At 37.2% G+C, this 23,637-nt stretch overlaps 1 protein-coding gene across 1 annotated transcript in view; it reads right to left on the bottom strand.

Annotated features, from left to right (window-relative positions):
* The window catches only part of SLX4IP (SLX4 interacting protein), a 90,755-nt gene that overhangs the window by 57,711 nt on the left and 9,407 nt on the right, over nt 1–23,637 (bottom strand). The window contains exons 2-3 of the mRNA XM_072409623.1: nt 20,091–20,190; nt 18,001–18,050 (exon numbers count right to left, since the gene is read on the bottom strand). Of these exons, the coding sequence (XP_072265724.1) occupies nt 18,001–18,027 (27 nt within the window). The 5' untranslated portion in view covers nt 18,028–18,050; nt 20,091–20,190. The remainder of the gene's footprint in view (nt 1–18,000; nt 18,051–20,090; nt 20,191–23,637) is intronic.

Raw genomic sequence — 23,637 nt, forward strand, 5'->3', positions numbered from 1 at the left:
AAGCAAAAAAAAACTTTATGGAGCCTAGATATTCATTACCTTCTGGAGCAAGCTGTGCTTTGATATGCAAAAAGAAACAACTGCAGAGTTTGTCTTGCTTATTAAAGAGTTACAAGAGCTTGCAGAAGAGATCACACACAATCTTTAGCTGTGTTTAGCAAAAGATTTATTTTGCAACTCATGCAAACCACTCCCCTTCGTATCGCTTCCCCTCCCGTTTGCACCTAGGAGTCGTCCAAATGTTGGATGTCCTTAACTCGGGGACTACCTGAATAACACAGCAGAACATCCATCTAGTGGTGAAATCAGGTACCAGAGTGTGGCCATACAGAATGGTCCTCTTTATACACAGTTTATCTGTTGTTATTAATATTAGACTTTATTTATAAAGCACCAGCATTTTACACAGCGCTGTACATTAAATAGGTGTTGCAAATGACAGACTGGCAACTTAGTACAAATATTGGCACAGGAGGAAAAGAAGACCCTGGCTCAATGAAGCTTATTTTCTAAGAGGTGGGGGAGAATAGGGTTAGGGTCTGGTGGGTGTTTTGGGAGGCATTTTGGACTAAATGATGTAACTGTCTGTTGAGACACTTCTGCAGAAATAAGACAATCTTTTAGCATTGTTTCTTGCAATAGCTAAATGTTTACACAATCGTTCTATATGCAGTATTACTACCTGCTGATAGAAAAATTCTATCCATTTTATAAAAATATAGGATTTTAAAACTACTTTAGCTCTGATAAAAAAAGGGGCAGGTTAGATCGCCCATATCACCCCACTGGCTAGTTTTTACAAACTTTTGTGATGAAAAAAATGTTTTGGACTGCAAACTAATAATGTGGTATTCTTCCATTCTTTTTCACAACTCAGATACAAGAAACCAGATCTGGCTTTGCCTACAAAATTCTTTAACCAAAACATAATTGTTGTTGGATTTGTTCTCTTGCAGATCAGTCAAAGAGCTTTCAATTTCTAGCTATCCAAATATATAACACCATAAAATCTCTCTATCCTTTCCTGTTCTACACTAGATACACTGACCCTGATTTATTAAAGCTGTCCAAGTCTGGAAAGGATAAACATTCGTCAGTGAAGCTGGGCGATCCAGCAAACCTGGAATGGATCACCCAGCTTCACTGATAAAAGTGTATCCTCTCCAGCCTTGGAGAACTTTAATAAATCATGCCCATTGAATCTATAAACCGGTTGGTTGCTGTGAGAAACACTGACAACATACAACACCTATGACGTTTCTCTTCAAGGCAATCAAGAGGGTTTGCAGGTCTGTCATTGCAAAACTAAAATAATCCATGCCCTCCATCACTCGGAGACAAGTGCAGAGAATTATTGAGGGCTATCTTTTTCTCATGGTGCTGGAAAAGGCATCTCAGTAACAGGATAATGTCATCCGACATCTGGGGATAATAACTTCCCTAGGATAAAATTTAGTGAGTTGGAGAAGGCTTTGAGGCTTTAGAAAAATGCCTGAGTCCTCGTGAGAGAGACAAATGGAAGCTGGTACTGATAACAATGCCTTTAAGAAAGTATGTATGGTATTTCTCAAGGTAACAGCTTATAAACACATACAAAGCTACATCATACAGTGATATCTTTAGCTACAAATCAACTGCAAATTTATTTGACTGCAAGTTAAACCACTTTATGTGATAGTTCAAAGTTCAATGATCCAACAGTGGTCCTGGGGTTTTTATACACTGACTGAACTCTTCAAATATGCTTGTATCACATTTGTGGGAGGGGGGGTAGTACACTATTCCAATAATCTGGTAATGACAAGCAAAAACATACACGTGAACTCAAATATAAAATTGGCCCAAATGAGTATATGGTTCCTTAGCTTTGGGGAAGGGGCAATGAGCTGGTAATGAGCAAGTGTGAAGACGATCTTTAAAACCTGCAAAAATCCTTACCTCCTTGTAAGGAACAGCCAATGGATAGCCCCACTGTGAACAATTTAAGGCTACCTATACATAGTAAATTTTCGTCACTGGCATCAATTTTTCTTGAGAGTGACAAGAGTGTGACAGAGACTGTTCTGTTCTATGGAGAGAGAAAGACAAGCAAATGGTACCCTGCTGTGCTCACTTCCCTTGACTTGTGCTCTTTCCCGATCGGTAATATGGATCTGTCCTGATGGATCCATGAAGGACATCTGCTATCCATGTCAGATTCAGACTAGCACAACCGTTTGTCTTGGCCAATAATCATCTGAAGTATGTACATAACCTAAGTAAACTCCAGAAGTTGCATTTTATATCTTAGCCTTTTTTAAGATGGAAGCCCCAAGTATAGAAAGCTGCACAGGGCCAAATCATAATTCAGGTCACCCATTGCAACTGAAAAGAAGGCACAATTTCGGAACCCTGGTCATCCCTATTTAATGTACAGCGCTGCGTAATATGTTGGCGCTATATAAATCCTGTTTATTAATAATAATAATTAACTTTGTTTGTGTAACAGTAAGTCCACAGAGAGATAGCAGCACCCAAAGACAGAAATAGTCATTCATGGATCAATCAGATCTTAAAAGACTTAAAGTATGTTATGTATTCCACATATCAAAACGGAATTAAACATTAAAAAAAACTCCCCACCAGCCCTCTTTGGATTGGAAATAGGAGAATATTTCTCATTAACAAAGTGTCTGGTTCCTATCTGTAAGTTTATTAGGGAATGAAAAAATTGGCCCCATAGTTTACTGTTAAATAGCTACTTATACAAAAATGCACATGAAATGAATTTATAGCATATACATACACACATGAAAACACAGAAAAAAAAAAAGGGAAAAAACATTTTGCAGTATGCTGCATATGGCATGATAATTACATATTCATAATAGTGGACTTTCATTATACAGAATCAGTAAAATGAATTCAACTAAAAAAAGTAATGGTACATGTGGAGGGCTATTAAGTTCTACCATTAGATCGTTTATAGGTGTTTAAAAGAGTTTTATTAAGTGCAAGACTTTTAAGGAATCTGTCATTCATTTTTTTGTCACAATTGCCATCTTATTAGCAGACATTAACTTTTCAAGTAACACTGATAAGGAAGCACATAAAGCATCACTGTCCTCCAAGTGACTTTCAATTATCACATTTATAGATAAGCTAAACGCTCTGGCTGGGGTGCCTTAATACTTCATTTGACAACCAATATCTAGCTCAATCACCACAATAAAGCAACCTGAGGTCACAATCTTGGCATGTTCATCCACGTTAAGCATTTATAAACCATATATTTTACAAACATTTAAAAAGTAAAGAGCGGCAATAAACTATTCTAAGCATGTTGGTACTCAAGAGTTCAATAAACATGTGCAATGTTAAACAAGCCAGAGTTACCACTACACTGAACCTGCTTATAAAGGAATTGCCTTTAGCACTTTATATTGTGGTAAAAATCAACATGGGGAGCATGGCATGGTAAAGACCTACCCAGATTTATTTATTCTAACAAGCACTTAACCATAGACCTGGGATAGGATTATTAGTGGTAGTGTATGGCTCCTACACTCCTGAGTGTACAACCAGCATTTAAAGTCTCTGACCTACTATAGTACAGCCAGATTTTTTTCCCTGGCTGCTTGATATAAATCCGAGGACTCAGATCTGTGATACATGACCAGATTAATTCTAAAGCAGTGCAACGCAGTATGGAAATATTTGGCCAGTTGGATTTTCCCTAAACATTATTGTAGGAGACATTCAAAGATCGTCATACCAGCCCAAGCATTGCTCTGTCTATAGCCAGTACATAGTTACATAGAAAGTCAGGTTGAGTTCAACCACTAGTAAAAATAAATTGTTTAAAAAAAAATGTATATATGATGATTGGTATAATTGTAAGTCAGGCCAGGTATGTTACCTTTTTTTACAACAGAGCCCCAGTTTCTCACACTCTAAAATAGGTGTTTTTTAATAGCACAATATACTCTGGGGAACCCTCAAAAGCCATTTAAGACCCATACAGATATCCGATAGACATCAGATCACTGTTGCTGGAAATGAACTTTTGTGAACGCTTTCAGTGACAGAAGAATGAGCACTGTACACACAGCTCCAATCTGTTCTTTGGAGAGGGGGGTGGATGAGAGTAAATCACAGTGACCATTCCCGAAAGGTCATTTGTCAGCTGACATGGTGAGATTAATAAATGACATTGGGGGACCAGGCAAATGTTCAAGTTTAATCTAAACAGCGCTCCCCCGAGCGGTCATCAATTCAAACCGGCATCTAATATGTAAGTATGCAGCATTAGGCTGCCTAACTTTGGGGTCTTGCCACCCTAACAGATAGGCAAGAGTCTTGTTACAATGATTTTTATGAAGTTACATACATACAATATAATTGCAGCACGGTTGGCTCAGTGGTTACCACTCTCGCCCTTGCAGCATTAGGTCCCAGGTTCAAATCCCAGTCAGGACTCTATATGCAAGAAGTTTGCAGGTTCTCCCTGTGTCTGCGTAGGTTTCCCCTGGGTACTCTGGTTTTCTCCCACATGCCAAAAAACATGCAGTTAAGTTAATCAGCTTTCCATCAAAAAAAAAAAAAAATGCCCTTACACGATGTTAATGACATATGACATTAGATTGTGAGCTCCTTTTAAGGACTGCTAGTGACATGACAATGGACTTTGTAAAGCGCTGTGTAATATGTTGGCGCTATATAAATACTGGCTAATAATAACTTGCCTGTTACAAATTTGAATAATTCTCTGAAATTGTGTGACATTGTGCTAAACCTCAGGTCACAAAGAAATTCATAGCAATACAAAATCACACACACACATATTGCAGTGCGTAGTGACCAGCATCACAAGTTGTGTTAATTACTGTCCTAAATAAGTTAAGGTGAAAGCTGGCACCACATTAAGATACTGTATGTATGATAAAAGGCAAATGGGACAAAGAAAGAGTTCAGTTATCTCTGACAGCAATGACAGCAAAGTCCATTAGGGCTATTAGTTTATCAGGAGGATGTGTTTATGAGTTCACCTCGTCACTCAATCCAAATGTCTTCTGCTTTGTATACATAAGTAGTTTTTATTCTGGAAATAAAATAATAAACTGTTCACTAATCAGACTGCAATAAATTGATATCTGTTAGGCTTCCATAAGTTACTATAGTTTGCATTGCCTTAGTAAATATACTTTTTTGGAGAATAGCAATTAAAGATCAGTTGCAAACTGGCTCCAGGCAGTAAAGCTCAGTAAATGTAGATTTTTTGCCAAATACATCTGCATATATAAGAAGTGGATCCTAAAGCACATTATCCAAAGTATTCCTGAAATGTTCCTGTGCTTTTTGATGCCTGGGCTCCAGGCCTATAATTATACTTAATTCAGATGATGGCTTCATCAAGTAAGTCAGCTGCACTGTTATTTCCTGAGAGCATGGGCTTCTGATTCCAAAGAAAGGCTGATGTGGTTTACAGGAGCTTCTGCCAGGCTTTGACTTGTGTTTGAGATGTTTTGCACTTCTGGTACTCAAGGAGTTGCTTTTAAGTTCCATAGAGTTGCTCTTGCATTCAAATTGAAATATGGGGACAAAAACAATTGACACACAAGAGGCAGACTATACACATGAAGCATTAACCTCCTTGCCGTTAAGCCCGACCTTCGTTCGGGCAAAAAAAAATTGCAGGGATGGTTAACCCCAAGATTTTTCTCATCCTTACTTACCTGGTCCCCCTGTGCTCATCCAGCGTAGTCCTCCATCGATCGTCGTCCGCCGATCTCCCTCTCCAGCATCGGGTGCCTTCGTCGGGTGCCAGCGGGCCAGCGGCCGGCCGGCGGATCACAAGATACAAACTTGCGTATCCAATCCAATACAAAATAATATAAAATTAATACAAAGTACATACCTGGTAAATTCAAACGCTCATTTTGTATTGGATTGAATACAAACTCCCGTATCCAATCCAATACAAAAAAAGAAAAAAAAAAGAAAAGAAAAGTAAATAACTTGGAAATTCAAATTTATATTTTGTATTTGATAGGATACAAACTTGCGTATCCAATCCAATACAAAATAATATAAAATTAATACAAAGTACATACCTGGTAAATTCAAACGCTCATTTTGTATTGGATTGAATACAAACTCCCGTATCCAATCCAATACAAAAAAAGAAAAAAAAAAGAAAAGAAAAGTAAATAACTTGGAAATTCAAATTCATATTTTGCACTGGATTGGATACAAACTCTCGTATCCAATCAAATACAAAATCATTCAAAACAAACTCCAATAAATACACAATCAAAGTTTTAAAAATTGCCACACTAGGGAGGTGTTTTAGAATAATATAGTACTTTACAATATACAGAGTTATTGCTTTTTCAGTATTTTCAGTATTTTTGATTTGTTTACATAGTCATGTTTAAGCTGATTTTTGTGTTTTTCCTTTAATTTTATTAAAAGTAATTTTTTTTTTTACATGATTGTGTGTTTCAAACATTTTTTATATTCATATTATCTACTAGAACCCCTGTTCGGACATATTTCTGTAAGTTACAGGTCTACAATTTAAAAAAAATTTCATGAAAAACAGTGGATCACTTTTGGTACAGAAATCTAGACCTCAGTGTAACGCTCAGGTGGTTAAAATGCCCATGCTTCAGGTCTTCATTAACACATATGTGTGGCTGGGCATTATTCTCTAGAAAGGTCTGACCTACACACCTACTCTGTTGGACCCGTGCCCTATTTATTGGATACAACATCTGAACAAATGTAATCATGGTCCACTCTGGTGTGGTTCATATGACCAGTGACATGGTGTTAGTCACAGGGGGGAGAAGAATTGGTCCCTAAGCTCATATACGGATATCACATAAAACAAAGACATTGTTTGTGTGACCTGAGCCAGGGGAGAGAAAAGTTCACAGTATTTAAGAGAAAGGCAAATATCTGAAATACCTTTCTATGTTTAGTGAAGCCTAGGGGGGATAAAAAATCAATATATGTGGATGGCATTGGTTCATTTAGGAGATGAAGTTTGTTGTTGAGCAGTGTTTCTCCCCTAGGGCTCCTCCAGAGGTTGCTAGTTTTTTTCTGGAGCTACAAGTATTTTTTTTTCAGATAAGTAATCACTGAATCTGATGATCTTTTTATTATTTGTAAAGGAGGCCTCCTCCCACTGGACACCATTTTAATGAGCATTCTCCCCACTGATCACAAGTGTAAATAGGACTCCTCTCTCATTCTCTAAACTTCATACTTAAACTAAAAGGACCTTTCTCTTCTGATGACCACTGTAACGCGACACTGCACTAATCATTAATGCTAAGGGCCTCCTAATTACCACCAAGCAACAGGCAATTTCTTTCCACTGACCACCAAAGAAAGGAGACATTTTTCCATTGACCACCAATGTGCAGTTTTCACTGTATGCATTTATTTGCAGACAGTTTTAATTAATATTGGAATTGCAATATTACTAAAAATAATACTGGTGTATAGAGCCGACATGGTGTCAGATATACTGGGTATTCTACCTTGCTTAATAATTATAATAATTATTATTATTACTGTTAACAACAATGCACTCGGAGCTACAGAAAAAAAATGTTACAATTAGCAGGGTTGTCTGAAACACTTTAAAAATATGGAGAAAGCCTGTTGTATATAAATTTTGGTACTCTTGCTAGTTAAACACTTCAGTTTTATCTGACATCAAGCACATTACACACTATTGCTTGTTATGTACTTATTTTACTGACCCATAACATTATGTGAAATTGTGTTATTGAAGGGATTTGGTAAGGAGTATCAGACTACATGGTTAATTTGAGAGAAGAATGAGGAGGTGACAGCACTCCCCCCTAGATTAACACTACGTACATATAACTCGGTAAATGCAATTTGCATTGGATTTACTTGCCAAATGTTTTAGACTTTTTACCACTGTTTAACAACCGACGTCTTTATTAGCTACAAAACTGGCTTATTTAGATGACACAAGCTCAAACAAACTTCTATAAAACTCCAGCAATGTTTGTGTTACTAGTGAACCAATAAGTAAAGAAACTGGAAATTATATGATAATAGATGCACAAACCTATCATAAAAATACAGTTACAGTACTGAAGAAGCAAAGCCTTGTGTGCTTTGCATCTTGCAAGGGAAAAGTTTTTTTTGTAATACTAAAGACTCCAGTATGACAGTCTAAACAAGTCACATTTACAGTTATTATGTGATACAAATAGTTCCTTTATCCTTCCTGAGAGAGCTAAATCCTCCACTTCTGAAACGCTTCCTCTGGCAGACACTGCAGCTCACAGTAGGAGGGTTTTAGCTTCAGCCAGTGGTGCCAATCCAGACAACTATGAGCATGGCTAGGCATGACCATGGGCCAACTGACCAGCTGTAAGCTTGTGAATCAGAAGTGACAATACTGATAGCACCCCCCCTTTGCAAAATCACTGCATCCCAAAGTGGTTCCAACGTGGCAACTCAAAGCTTTGTTGCCACACCATCATACGAAACTGCATCAAATGGACTTCACTTGGAGGATCAACAGATACTTGTAGGAAATGCAGGGGAACTAAAATTGCAAAAAGAGATGTACTTGATGAAGACTACAGACATGCCACAAACAGGTGTCAATGACAATCATATATGAGCAAAGCATATTGAACTGAAAGTTTCAAATACTTTTAACAGTCAAAAAAGTGGAACAAAAAAAAAAAGAAATACCATCATTATTACCAGGTTTTGGAGCTGTGACCCAAATGTGAACTAGGATTGCTGTGGATGGTATCACAACAATAACTACAATCCAAAAGGGCAAGATGTTAGGTTGTGTAGGAAGCAGCCACATAAACCAACTGAAGTGATCACTGAATAACCAGATATTCAGTATCAGTTCATGAGCAGCACATGAAAGACCACCATATGTATGAATTTCAATAGATCCTAGGTCATAAAAGTTTAAAGACTGGTAAAAATAAAAGAAAAAAGTAAGGTATACCCAAAGTCAATCCTTTGACTCTATCCTTTTAGCCATCAGTGTTCCATTAGAGGAAGGGGGAGGGTTTCACTTTCTTTTCTGCAGACACATTAATAAGTCATGGACATTTTTATCAAAGTAAGGAAAAACACCTAAAACCCTTAACATACAGTATGTATTAATATTAATATGTACTAATTAGACTTAATAGTGTTCCAATTGACTTTTATTCAGATTTTTGCAGTTTAATATAAAGTAGACCAAGGTGGTAAAATGATTTTTTTCCCTCAGAAATATCGGAACAAGCTTACATCTAGTAGTGTATACCTAGCATTAGACAGTTTATACCACAAGTGTGACCTGTGTATGAAAACCCTTCTATTCTCATACCAGTGATAACTCAAATTAGTTAAATTAGTAATTCAAATTAGTTCCATTGACAATGGTGGCCAGAACAACTGGAGTGGATGTCTCCCTTAGTGGAGGCAATGTGAGCATAAGAATCCCTATGGTATACAAAATGTTATATACACACACACACACACACATACATACATACATACATACATACACACACACACACACACACACACGCGCACGCAACATCATTTTCTGGGCAACAATTTGGACATTTTATTTACTAGTACACAAATGCAAAAATTGTTTTCCTTTTTTTTAATCAATCATGGGGAAAATGACTGAGGGATTCTCACAATTTGAGGGAAATCACAATTTTTGATAATATTGCAAGAAATGGCAATAATGAGTCATCATGTAGCACATGAGAATGGATAGCTTGTTCCTCAGACAGCTAAAAATAAACCATTTCTTTGCAATAGGGGAAAGGGGAAGGAAATTGTCATTTAAAAATGCAGAGTCACTGTGAACAAATTATTGAGATTAATTCATCTAATGCTGTCAATCGCTAAAATGACAAATACATGTCCCAGAACGGTTTCTAGGGATATCAAAGTTTAACAGTATAACCTGTGAAAATGTACTATACACACTGAGATTCAAGTAACAATATAAATGCCTCTTGCATATAGCCAATTAGGAAATTTTTTATTTTTGTAGCATGTCCATCCCCCCCCGGGTATGTGTAAGGATGTCAGGGAATGCTCCAGGATCTCAATATTCCATAGTGATTAGTTCTTCAGTATTCAATTACAAACTAGTATAATGATCTAGGAAACAATAAATCGCAGCAGGTCACAAGATATCTGTTTACAGGGCAAAAACCTGTGTACAATGCCCCCACAAAACATATGCCTTATTTGTTTAGTGAATGTCATGTGAAAGACTCTAATGAAAGGTTTACAGGAAGATCACAGCCTGCCTCCAGCAATAAACCTGCCAGGTCATCCATATGAAATAATGGACTATTTATAAAGTGGCAAACAGGCTGCTTAACAGAAAATGGTGGTATTAATGCACAAATATATTTATAAATGTGGAAAACAGAAAAATATTTGGGTACAAATAGTGGACATGACTACTTTTTGCAGATTTCCACTTACTTTATAAAAGAATTGAGATCATCACAATTATGAAATGTCAATCAGCACACCTGAATTTTCTTAATTGACAATTAGAATTCACCATTTTGAAAGTGGAAAACATCATAAGCTACAATGGAGATCAATGATGTATGTTTTAAATATCCTAATTCTCACTTTTGCAGCATATAATACTTTTAGAATTGTAGCATATACCAACTAACTTTTTAGATGTAATAGAAGTAAGCATCTTCATGGATCAGCCACTGGTATGAAAACCCATGTAGTGGTGCCTGGTTAGTTTATTCTAGTAGAACTTTTGATCAGCAATTTAGAGAAATATGATATGGCAAGCAAAGCACTGACTGCCACCATAATAAATATGATTGCACTCAATATACATATGGGGTTAAAAGTGGTGATCAGATTGTGAAAAATGGAGAACATAAGAAGTAGCAATTTGATTGCCTTTTTAATATACAGGTCTAATTCATTTTCATTACATGTTTTTCAGATACACTACATGTTTTTCAGATACAAATATATCAAAAAAGCGACAGAAAGGGGCTAACACAAAGGCACACATTTGAAAAGAAGTTCCCCTATACCTAGTTGTTTCTGCAGCAATAGTCCTGTTTGAAATATTTCCACTCCATACCAGGGTTCCAAGAATCTAGAGGTTCTTTGAGCAAGAAGCAATTTGTGCCTCTTAGGTCAGTTACTACACCAATAATCTTTTTGGCTGTTTGTAAACGTAGCATTGCTCCCACTGGCCAGCAATGTGAGAGACATTCTTCCAACAGATCACCACACTGATGTACTGTCGATGAGCTGTCAATATTATAATTATAGAGGGGGTCCCCCAAGACCTGAAAGTTATTCCAAGAGTTCCCCCATGTAAAAAGGTTGAGAAATTTTAGATGTAGACACCAGTTTTAGTTTTGGTGGTAAGGGTCAACAGGGCAGATAAAGATGGTAAATCCCCCTGGCGCGCACACAGATGTCGACACAAACAGGAGATCTAACCCTTTTCTACTCTATCCAAAACTGCAAACAAAAAGTTTATTGTAGACACTTTTAGGATCACTGGGTGTTTTTGCCCCCATCATACACAGCAATGAGGTGCTGTTGACAGCTTTTCATTTTTTGAGCTTGTTCAGATTTTCCATAAAAAACTGCACTGGCATTGTGTTATGGGTCAATTCTAGGGGCAAATAGTGCCTGCAGTGCAGTAGATTACTTGAGCTGATAACAAGACAGAGTCAGGTCCATTCAGGCAGTTTCATGCCTGCAGGCGGACATAAAAAAATCGGATAAGTAACGGGCCCGCCTCGCTGCCACCTTACCTGGCCTTTAAAGAAATCAAGTTTGATGAGTCAATCTTATTATACTTGGCTTACAGCTTGATATCAATCTCATATTATGACAGTTTTATCATAACTACAATCTGCTACTACAAATCACTCCAAAAATGTAATCAGATAAAGAAAATCCTAATGTAGCATTCCTTTCCTTAATAAACTAATTAATATTTAACATTAATAGTTTATGGTTCAACACCAAGTACACACATCCAGACATTATATTTCCTTTTTTTAGGAGCCTATTATTCGTTATTTTTTGAGAAAAATGCCAGAAGATAAAAAGCAATATGTAAAGCAATATTATGTGAGCAGGTATTGCCGACTCTGCTCATCCTTCCCTCTTTATAGAACAGAACAGAACAGAATGTCTATTCAGTCATCATTCCTTCCAATGCCACCTAAAAAAAAAAAATCACAAAATATGGTTTTGAGCAGCATAAACAAATCATTAAGTATTAAACCAAGAATCCAGGGTGGCATTCCTCCTACTGGCCAGCAAGATTCATGGTTTAATATTTAATGCTTTGTTTATGCTGTTTAAAACCATATTTTGTGATTTTTTTGGTGGCATTGGAAGGAATGATGACTGAATAGACAGACAGTCTGCAAAGCTTGTTCTGTTCTATAGAGAGGGAAGGATGAGCAGGAGGCACCCTGGTGAATCTTCTCTATAAAAGCAATAGGTGTTCGCCTTACCAGTTGGTGGCTGAATGATTTGTTACGGCAAATCACTAAACAACACTTCTACAGGACAATTGATTTTCACCATAGACAATCTGAAACCTCTGCAGTGATAAAAATCTAGCTTAAAGTTGTATACACATGAACAAATGAGCGCTGTACATGGTAGGGGATGGGGAAGAAAGAGCAAGCGGCACCCCACTGTTTTCTTCTATTTTGACTTATACGGCAGTCATTCATGGATTCGTCAGGATGGATCCATGAACATCTAGCGACCGCTGTACAAATGTCAGATTTTTGTCGGTCGTTTGTATCGGACAAGGATTATCTGATGTGTGCACATAGCCTTAGTAAGGCCTAGAAGAAGTGTTGGCTTATCAGAAGTTTAAAAAGTTGATAAGAACATGATCATTCCCGGTCAGTGATTGACAGGTACAGTATGTATAGAGATGTATTAGGATGACATCCTCACTGCGAAACTTCAGATGTTGTTGGACTTTCTAATCTACAGCATGGTACATACAAGCTACTCACCATCCCTAATTTTCTGGGCAGGTTTTAAAGTGAGCACGTTCCTAGCTATAGACATTTAAGTATTACAAACTCCTTAATAGCAATAAATCAGCTTTGAAACAAGCCTTCACTGACCTTTGTAGCAGCATGCAACATGTAAAAAATATTTCTTAAAGCAAGAAAAGGGCTAAAGTCACCCAAGACTGCCCTCCCAGCAATTTAAATCAGTCTAGAAGGAAGGGGGGAGGCTAAACTGGAGATCTTTACCAACTTATGCACTAACATACATACATACATATATACTCACACTATATATATATATATATATATATATATAATATGAGAAATGCTTTACAGTGCCAGTGGACACAAAGATCAGTGGTGGCTTGTTTTAAAGTTTTACTGCTTGTTAATCTTGACTGTAGATTCATTGAAAAATAGAATGTCAGACATAGCAAATGTAAAAGATTTAAACAGGTGAATGAGAATAATGGTCATGATGGAATAACGGGATCCCTAAAATTTGGAAAGAGAAAGATTGTCTGACATTTTTATTGTCTGTTGCATTCAGTTTCAGGAGATTCCCTATCCTTCCTGCCCTGGTGATAATTGTTAGTAGTGGGACATGGGGGAGGTAAATTCTGCCCCATCCACAGCTCACTATAGATACACACACACTAACTGAATACAGGCACTAAAAAGAAATGTGGTGGGGAGGAGGAACGGTGGTTAATTTTTGCCCAGAGATAGTCTTTAAAACTTGTCCCTAGAACTGTTCTTCATTCTTTATAAGAAGCAGCAACCTAAAAAAATGATCTGCATATTATTTTACCATAATTTATTTAGTTTTTTTACGTTTTACAATTGAAATAAGAACAAGTAAAAGCCTGGCCTGATGTATACTTGAAACAGATAAAACAAATAATATTTGCTACAATGAACGCAGAAACAAGAGTGCTTCTGGAACGGGTCCCTGGGAAATCATTTGTTGCCATCCATGGGTAAACCTTTTAGGGCTGTTTACGTCTGTTATGTATTTTCTTGGTGCTGCTTACAAAGTGGGAATGATTTGCTTGCAGATTCCTTATTTCTATTGAACACTTAGTGATTGGGTTTATATCAATTTTAAATTTCAATGTAATTTCAAAAGTCTTTTTCAATATTTTTAAATCTACAGCACGTATCATTCACTCACTGCCATGGAAATCCTTGTTGAGATATATCCTATCACATGCACCCCTGATAAAGACTACAAATACTGTGCCATCATAGGTTGCGCAGGAATGGTCCATTGTTATTACTATTCGAAAATCAGGCCCTGTTTAAGCCGTTTACCATTGCAGCTCCTGAATCATAATTCTGCTTGCTTCACAATATATCAGCATCATCACATGGGGCAGGAAACTAAAGAAAAAACAGGAAAGAAGTGTCTCACCTGCACGGATGTGCACTGTGGCATAAAAGTGAATCTCAAAACAAGCTGCAAAAAATTACTAATCCTTTAGAAGGTAAAACAGTTTTTCAGGTTCTATAACCAAATGTGCATTATATAGAGTATAATTTCTCCTTTTTTGGCACTCTGTAAAGGAGCAGAATGTAAAAACCCAAACCCTTCCGATCATGTAATATATACAGTGAGGATTTTTCTTCTTTTTAGCTGACAATAGCATACTAGTTTCTCTTTATAAAATAATGCAGTTCTATTGTGTCAGCTTTTTTTTTTCCAAGGAGTCCAGGAACTTTTTACATTTTATAATAGGGGAACAAGTATGGATAAACATCGCCATCTAGTGGACAAAATCTTTTTAGCTTGTGTACTACACAAACTCATTTTTTTCTTTCCTAAAGGATACATGCTCTGCAGACCATCATTATTATCATTATTATTATTATTATCATTAATATTTTTTTATTATTATTAATAAACAGCACTGTACATAGGGGTTGCAAATGACAGACAGATACAGACAGTGATACAGTAGGAGGAGAGGACCCTGCCCAATGAATAATTGTATTTATAAATTAAAATGGTAAATAATTTCAGCAGTTGGAAGTTGTGCAGAGCAAATGTATAAACTCTATATCTATAATACCATGATCTGCTTTAGAATACTTTTCTAGCCACTAAGACCAAAGGATTCACAATTATAATTCCCCTCTCCATTTTGCGGCGCTAGTTTTTATATATTTAACATAACTCAATAAAATGTAGGTCAGCCTTCACTGAAATGCATTTTAGCCAGGTGTAAAATGCCACCTGTTGCTGGTGCTAACTGAAGCTCAACCCTGGTAGCCCTCGGAGTTACAATGAGATTTTAGAATTATGTGCTATGGATTACATGGTTTAAATAAAAGTTTATGGCACAATAGGGAAGAAGCCAGAACTGTGGACCGACCGTCTGCTGTATTTATTGGGAAAAGACTTCATTTGCAAGTCCCAAAGGCCATCCAACGTGACCAGCCCAATCCATACAGTGGAAAATACAACAAGCCGGGGTTTACTTTCCTAACAGAAATCAAGTGTTTGCTATAGTTCATGTAAAGAACAGCGCATATTTACCTTTTGGGGTTGGTCATGTAGGAGGCTTTGCCATCTTTAGTATGGACAGGAAGCATACTAGACCCCGGACCCTACACCAGAAGCTTATACAGCGTGAGGATAGCCCAATGGCGATGGTTAGGACATTAACGCTAATTTACTAATGATGACAATCTTTACAATAAAATATAAATATTCACTAAATTTATCCAATCATGTAAAAAGCAAATCTTGACCACTCCCAATAATATTAAAATGCTTTTCACGCAGCCTAAGATTTAAAGCAAATATTCACACAATTGCTTTTGGTGAAAATTATCAACTTGTTCAGTTAATCAACTGCATTCTATCAACCTCTACATGGATGAGGAATGAGGGATCAAGCAGTGGGTGTACAGAAATTAGGACAGACATACAAAGAACATCCAAGCAGATGGTCTCCGGGAAATTTCTTATCTTCTTATAATTGCCAGCTATCCCTGTGCTGTTGTAGTAGTAGCAAATGAAGAAAAAAGGAATGGTAGTCCAAAATTGGTGCAAAATCGCTTAAGCTACTTTGGACTTATGTCTTGTTGTATGGTTTATTCGTACGAAAAAATAATTTTTCTTGTTTTTGTTATTCCTAAGTTTAAAAATCAATAAAAATATTGAAATAAAAAAATGTTGTAAAATGAGAGAGAAAAAAAGCAGGCCAATGGAGAGTAAATATTACTGTAATTGTACATTAACTTTTGTAACTCTTCCTTTTACTGGACAGCTTTGACTTTGCAACAGTTTTTTGGTGTTTTCAGCAAAGGTAGACAGATTTTCGCATAAAGTGCAAATGTAATAAAATCCAGTGATTGTCTGTTGTAGTCAGCCTTTAAATTGCATAGACAGGGATTACCATTACACCCATCTATGTAAATTGTCTTATGTTCATTAGTGACCTAGGGCATTATTCATTAAAACCTGTCATTACTTCGTTATGGAAGCGCTAGCAGTCTGGCAGTTGTTCTGGTTTGATGCTGAAGTGGAACAAGTACTTTATCATTCATTGTGTTAAAGATGAACTTCAGACTATTGAGCCAGATAAAGCTACGTACACACTTCCAATTATTATCGTTGGAAAACGAACGACGAACGATCCTGCACGATATCTGCGAACGATCGTATAGCACCGATCCTGCACATAGAGATAACGACACGATCGTTCGTAGATATTGTACACACAATAGATACGATCGTTTGAGCAATAGAGGAACTATGTGCACGACAGGAAAGTGAACGAACGTTCGTTCATTACGCATGCTCTGAACATGGACGATCAACGAACGACCGTACACACGAACGATGTTCAACGATCGTCGTCCAATCCGATCCGCCGGTCCGGTCGTTCGTTTCCAGCAACTTTCCTCGTTCGTCGGCGTCGTTGGTTACTTTTTTACGAACGATTTTTTGCCCAATCGATCGTTCGTCGTTCGTTTTGAACGATAAAAATTGGTGTACGCACCTTAAGGCTTCTGCAGTTTGCAGAAGATGTAAACACCATGCTTTCCTGGGTGGGAGCAGGGAGGCACAATGACCCCATTAGCACTCATATTAAAGGTTTTTTAAATATATATATTATATTTTGGCAACTTTTTTTCTGGAGGTGGGTGGAGATGGGAGACTGTCAGCAAAGCAGACCTGTATTTTCATGCAATGGGTGATATTAAGACAGTCCATTGATTAGGCTACTAGTACATTACAACAAATGAAAAAATGGACCTGCACCTTTTTATTATCTAGAACTATATGTGGTGCACTGCAGGACATGTACATTGCTCATACTAAACTTATGTGTTGGGGAATAGGTCTGGATAAATGGTACTGCAATCTACTCAAAAGTCAGTCTGTTTTACACAATAATGTAAAATATGCCTATAAAGCTGCTTGTTCAAAGACGATGCTCATTAGTCCAATATATAGTAGTAACAAAGTATGATTAATTCGCTCAAAATGCCCATTGTGCCAAAATTAAAAACCCATATGCATTGGAGATGGATGATTTTAATTTCTTCATTCCACTATTTAAAATCCATTTTAAACTCAAGAACATCAAAGATGAACGAATCCATGTCAAATATTTACCCTAGAGATTTATATACATTTCATATACACATTTCTCATTGTTTTGCACGAGATTTAAAATATTGCTTCTGCAATATTGCGGATTGTAAGAGAGGGTTGACTATAGTTTGTCCATATTTCTTGTCTGCAGTCTGGAGTTCATAGCAGTAACCACATGCACAGCTTTTCCTTGATTGCTGAATAATGTTTATAAAAAGAACTTGTTTTTTCATTTCAAGATCTATAATTCTTTGCTGGCAAATGAAATGCTCTTTCAGCAAAAGGATTTTTAAATGGTACCTGGTGATTTGCGTAATAATCAGTTCTTACCTTGACAACAAGTTTGTTAGACATCATGTCACGCTGTCCAGACACGAGACCTGTAATGATCAATCATGACATCAGCTGCAGTCAGCACATTTATCTTCTATTACTCAGCAAAACAAGGTGAGACAGGTAGAGAAACGCCTCAGGGGTTAATCCTCACTTACTTGCTGTCAGCTGGAACAATATGATGTGCACACACAGGTGGCTGTGCTGGGAACAGGAAAGAATTACAAGCGAATGAAGAAAATGGCCTTAGATGTCTGCTCAGAGGAACACTCAGGAAAGGTATGTGTTTAGGGGAGATTTATAAATTATTTGGAAAGCAAAGCAGTAATAGGCAGATTTAATATAAGAACCTTATAATATCTATGTATTCTGCTAACATGCAGTAAAATTGAGTTCTTACCACAAGAGTGCTGTGGTCATTTAGAATTGCACCCCTTTCCACAAGTTATAGTGGGGGCCAATGCACCCGCTGTAGGTGATGTAGGTCCAGTCTTTAATTAGTTGGCAACCCATTCAAAATGAATCCAATGCTCTAATGCTTAAAACACCACACATGTGCGAGTGAACGAGAACATGAGCACCCCACACTGAAGTAAACACTTCTGTCAGGCAGCTAGATGCAGAAAGGAGTGCATGATACATTCACAATGCACTTCCACACTTCAATCATGTGTGATTGGGAAACGGACCACTGATACCAATTGCTGGGGGTTCAAATAACACTCCCAATGACTGGAGGATGGGGGGGGGGGGGGGGGTATGGATCAGGGATCAGGGTGGGCAGCATTGCCAAATTCAAACTAAAAAGTTAAAGGGCCACAGTTAAAAATTAGCAGGGGCATTGGAAATTATTAGGTTGAAGGGAAAGAGATAAAGGGAAAGTCCTCTTTCCTAGTTTAGATTTAGGCCAGCCCTGGTATCATTAACAATATTAAACTTGAAGATATACATTATATACATATACATTTATAACATTGTCAAATGCAATCGTTAGTTATAGTATGAATGATACAGTATCTTATTACGTGACTGTAAAATGGTACCGCAGTCTCTGAGCCCGACGCGTTTCACCAAAAGGCTCCCTCAGGGGATTCTATTAGACTTTTAATAAATTGATGATCAGTTGATCCTATTTGAAAGAGTTGTGTGTATTAGAAAGAAGTGTTTTTCCATTTCCAGTATCAAGTGGGAAGTCCAGAAGGTATTCTAGATATACTACTTAATTTGGTGTACAAGTGAAAAAAAAGCTTATCTTTCTATTTCAGTACTATTCTATACTATTATCTTATTACCTTTCTATTTCAGTACTATACTATAACTATTGCGTTTGAGAATTTTATAAGTATGTACGGTATATCTTCTAATACTTTATCTTGAGAACAAATAACCTAAAATGCAAGCCTGAAAAAGCCCTATGTGCATCTATCTTTTATGCAACTTTAATATTGCTAATTTTCAGCTAAATTCATAATTTTTCTCTCTCTACAGCTCTAAAGTCTTTGGTTATATAATCAAAACCTGCTCTGACAACTTAATCAAGAATATGTTTGGACTAAGACATTGGTTTACCTTTGGTGCTTTTACAACCCTTTGAAGTGTGTTAGTGTGTTGTATTATGACACTCCATTCATTATGAATGCAGGCACACAATGCACAGCGTGTATACTGTACTGTGATACACTTCTCAGTGTTGTGTAAGGTCCTATTCACAATGAATGGCAATGCACATGGAGCTTGAAAAATTTAATGCATGGATGTTATTGGATTCTTAAACTTCATGGTAATACTGTCTTAGACATACATATCCTATATTTCCTGGATAGCATACCAATAGAATTATGAAAAAGTAGTGGTGCACTGCATGAACCAGGAAGCTGTAGGATATCTCAATTTGATCTACACACAAAGTTCATTAGGGTAATTTGGTCACCCTCTATAATTACCCAGTGGAAAAAGTTTATTACACAATGAGCAGCTTTGGAAAATAATCAGGCCCAGAGTTCTTCCGCAATCACACAGATGAAGAAATGATCACATGAAGCAAACAAGAGTTTGTATGTCCGTATATTCATTGTGACTCAACATACCGGGTTCTCTTCTGCATCATACTTTAAAGTTCAGTAACTGAACAAAATGCTTGTCAACGGGAAGGACATGGTGAATGTTATCCACATACTGGAGGAGGATCTGCAACAGAATATTAAAAAATAAATAAACAAATACACAACAGAAGGCTAAATACGAACTAAAAGTTTAAGATGTACAAAAAAAAGTGTATAACAGCACAATACAGTTAGTCCCTGGGTTATATATGAGATAGGGACTGTAGGTTTGTTCTTAGGTTGAATTTGTATGCAAGTCGAAACAGGTACATTATTTTATTAACTGCAATTAGGACAGATGTTTGTCTCAACATATTATTAGACAGTGTGGTGTCAGTTACTGTATAAAATCCTCACTGTGAGTTAATCACAAACAAAGCAAAAAAAAAAAAACTTTATGAAGCCTAGACATTTATTAGAGTTTGTCTTGGTTATTAAAGAGTTACAAGATACTACAGATCCACTTTTAAGATCACCCACAACCTCAGATGTGTTTAGCAAAAGATTTCTTCTGCAAGTCATGCAAACCACCGCCTCCCCCCTGTCAAGCCTCTGTCCACACGAACGAGCAGGGGTGCCCCGTTTGTATCTAGGAGTCGTCCGTATGCCAGATGTCCATAACCCGGGGACTACCTGTATCTGTACTCTATACAATGTGTGATGGCTGCTTTCTATATTGGTGGTGCTACAGATTCAATGAGGTTCCTGTAAGTCATTAGAATGAAAAGTCTCAACACTTAGTACTTCCTGGTTCTGATCCAGTGATCTTGGTTTCCACTTGTTAAAAAGGGCACTAATGCCCCAAGTTGTCAGATTTAAATAACACCTATTTGGCTGCCCAGTGAAAACCCTTTTATTGTCTGCTTAGATGTTCTTATTGGATAGATCGAAAGCAGGTTGATGGAGGGAAAACATCAAAGTCAATTAATTTTGTTTGGCTAACAAAAAGTCAGTAGCAGGTACCGTATTGTTCATCAACATGTGCAGATAATTAACCATCAAAATTTTAAAAAGGATTAAAAGGGATGACCATGAGAACAGAAAATCTGTGGAGGACCCCTGCATGCAGTAATGGAGAAGGTTATATTCACACAGCAGCTCCCCAGTTTTCTCAGGTTAGGCCGGGCAAATTACACGTTGTACCTGTACAGCTATATTCAGAATTTTGAAGAATTGTGGCAAAGATAATAAATACATGGCTCTCAATTCAAATACCTGTATTTAATACACAGTTCAATTTCCAGAAAATGTAAGAAACACTAGAATAAAGACTCTTGCTTGTTATCATGTGGAAAGGTTGCAATTAAACAAAATTTTTATTTTATTTGAAAATAACATTTGCAGCACTGGGTCCCAGGTTCAAATCTCGGCCAGCATACTATGTGCATGGATGGAGTTTGCAGTTTCACCCCGTGTTAACGTGGGTTTTCTTTGGGTACTCCGGGTTTCTCCCACATTCTAAAAACATGCAGTTAGGTAAATTGGCTTCCTCAAAATTGACCTTAGACTGTATTAAAGACATATTTATGGTAGGGACATTAGATTGTGAGCTCCTTTGAAGGACAGCTACTGACATTTCTATGGACCTTGTGCAGCTCTGTGTAATATGTCAGCACTATATAAATAGTGTGTAGTGTAGTAGTAGTAATGGGTAACACCTCCCAATAATAAAGGATAAGGTATTTAGTGACAACATTCCTTCAAACTCATCCCTGGTCCCATGTGACTCTGTATCAATATACATGTACTGGTCTTTTGTGTAACAGTACAATGACAACACAAGAACGAGTCAGTCCAGGCAGTCAGGCAGCTGATCTCTGCGTGTCGTTTAAATGTACCGCACCCCAGGGATGACACAGATTTTCCCACACTTGCTACTCCCCTATTCACTACAAGCAAGAATTGCATCACAAAATAATTTCATTCCCATAAGAAAACAACAGAACCCAGGACACACACCACACCTCATCCATTGTTTACCATGTTCTTCAGCTAGCAGTGGGCTCACAAGTGAGTTACAATGGTGGTCATAAAGGTTAAGTGGTTAAAGAATGGAGAGCTGATAGGAAAGTTGCTGAGAATTTACAAATGCAGTTATGAGTCCTTTGAAATAAATAATCTTATGTTCACCTGGGGACAGGAGTTTTGTGGGACATTATAAATTGAACTAATATGACTCAATACCTGTAATTACCAATTTTGTGTGGGTGGGATTTTACGGAGACAAGAAAAGAGTACTGCAACTAGAAACCAAATAACATCTGCTGGACAATGTAATACAGATAAGCACAAGTGTCATGTACACATGAAAATAAACACAGATCATACATTTTGGTTTCCCATATGAATACCTAGATTGTAAGCTCTTCGGGGTAGGGTCCTCTCAACTTGTCTGTCCCTATTTAATGCACAGCGCTGCATAATATGTTGGCGCTATATAAATCCTGTTTATTATTATAAATAATCATAATAATAATAATTCAATATTCCAAAAAGTAAGACAATAAAACATTCTGCATCGCTCGATGTTATTAGAAACAATACAATCATACTTCTATTCTGTAGATTAATACACCCTTTTCACACAGATCCACCAAACTTTTCAGTCTTACTGCTCTTTCACTGTGGTGTAACATGTTTAAATTCTGCTGGTTATCAGGAGTGTCATTGAATGCTGTGTCTATAAAACATTCCATAAACCACAGGAGAAAAAAAAACAATTTTTCTGGACCCCATCTTTAACAGACTGCTAGGATGAACCAGCTGTAAACAGACCAGTTTCTATATGTGACATATTATACCTTTTCTCCTTTATCTAGTCTCATGACACTTGAAATGAGATTTGGCAATGCCACTTCTGTGCTGGTTCTCCTTGCTGAAGAGAAGGCTGTGCATAAGGATTGCAAGGATCTACCTGCTCAAAGTTTTTTCCTCTTTTTCTACTGCGACTTAAATGTATTACAACGTTTCATTAGGGGCAGCTCTGTGTGTTCTAAGAAGCTCTTTTGCATTCTCCTTTGGCCTCATTAACAAGAGCCATTAACAAAAGATGTTTTTCCAGAGATTTGCCACTTATTGGATATTTCCCTCTTTTTTGAATCATCCTCTATAAACCTTAGAGATGGTTGTGGGTGAAATTCCCAGCATTTTAGACCAGCCCGAAGGTCATCAACAATCACACCACATTCAAAGCCATTCAGTCATCTCTCTACCCTATTCAGATGCTCAATTAGAACTTTAGCAGGTAGTCTTTACAGTGTCTGTATGGTGTCTACAAGTGACCAGTGAATGCATTTGGAGATCTATTTCTTAACCCTAACTGAGGTCTTACCTGAGCCAGGTAAGTTTTTACAGAGCAAACTAGGATTGTAAAATGCAGATGGCCGCTCAGTAATCCAGCACAGGATTTTAGTGTTGGTAGACACCTAGGCTACGTACACACGTCAGATGAGTCTAACCCGATAATCGCCTCAGGGCTGGTATTGAGCGAGAATCTGGCCTATGTACAGCGATTGATCGTAAAAGAAGTGAA

The sequence above is a fragment of the Pyxicephalus adspersus genome, chromosome 4, assembly GCF_032062135.1.
Source record: "Pyxicephalus adspersus chromosome 4, UCB_Pads_2.0, whole genome shotgun sequence".
Classification (NCBI taxonomy): Eukaryota; Metazoa; Chordata; class Amphibia; order Anura; family Pyxicephalidae; genus Pyxicephalus; species Pyxicephalus adspersus.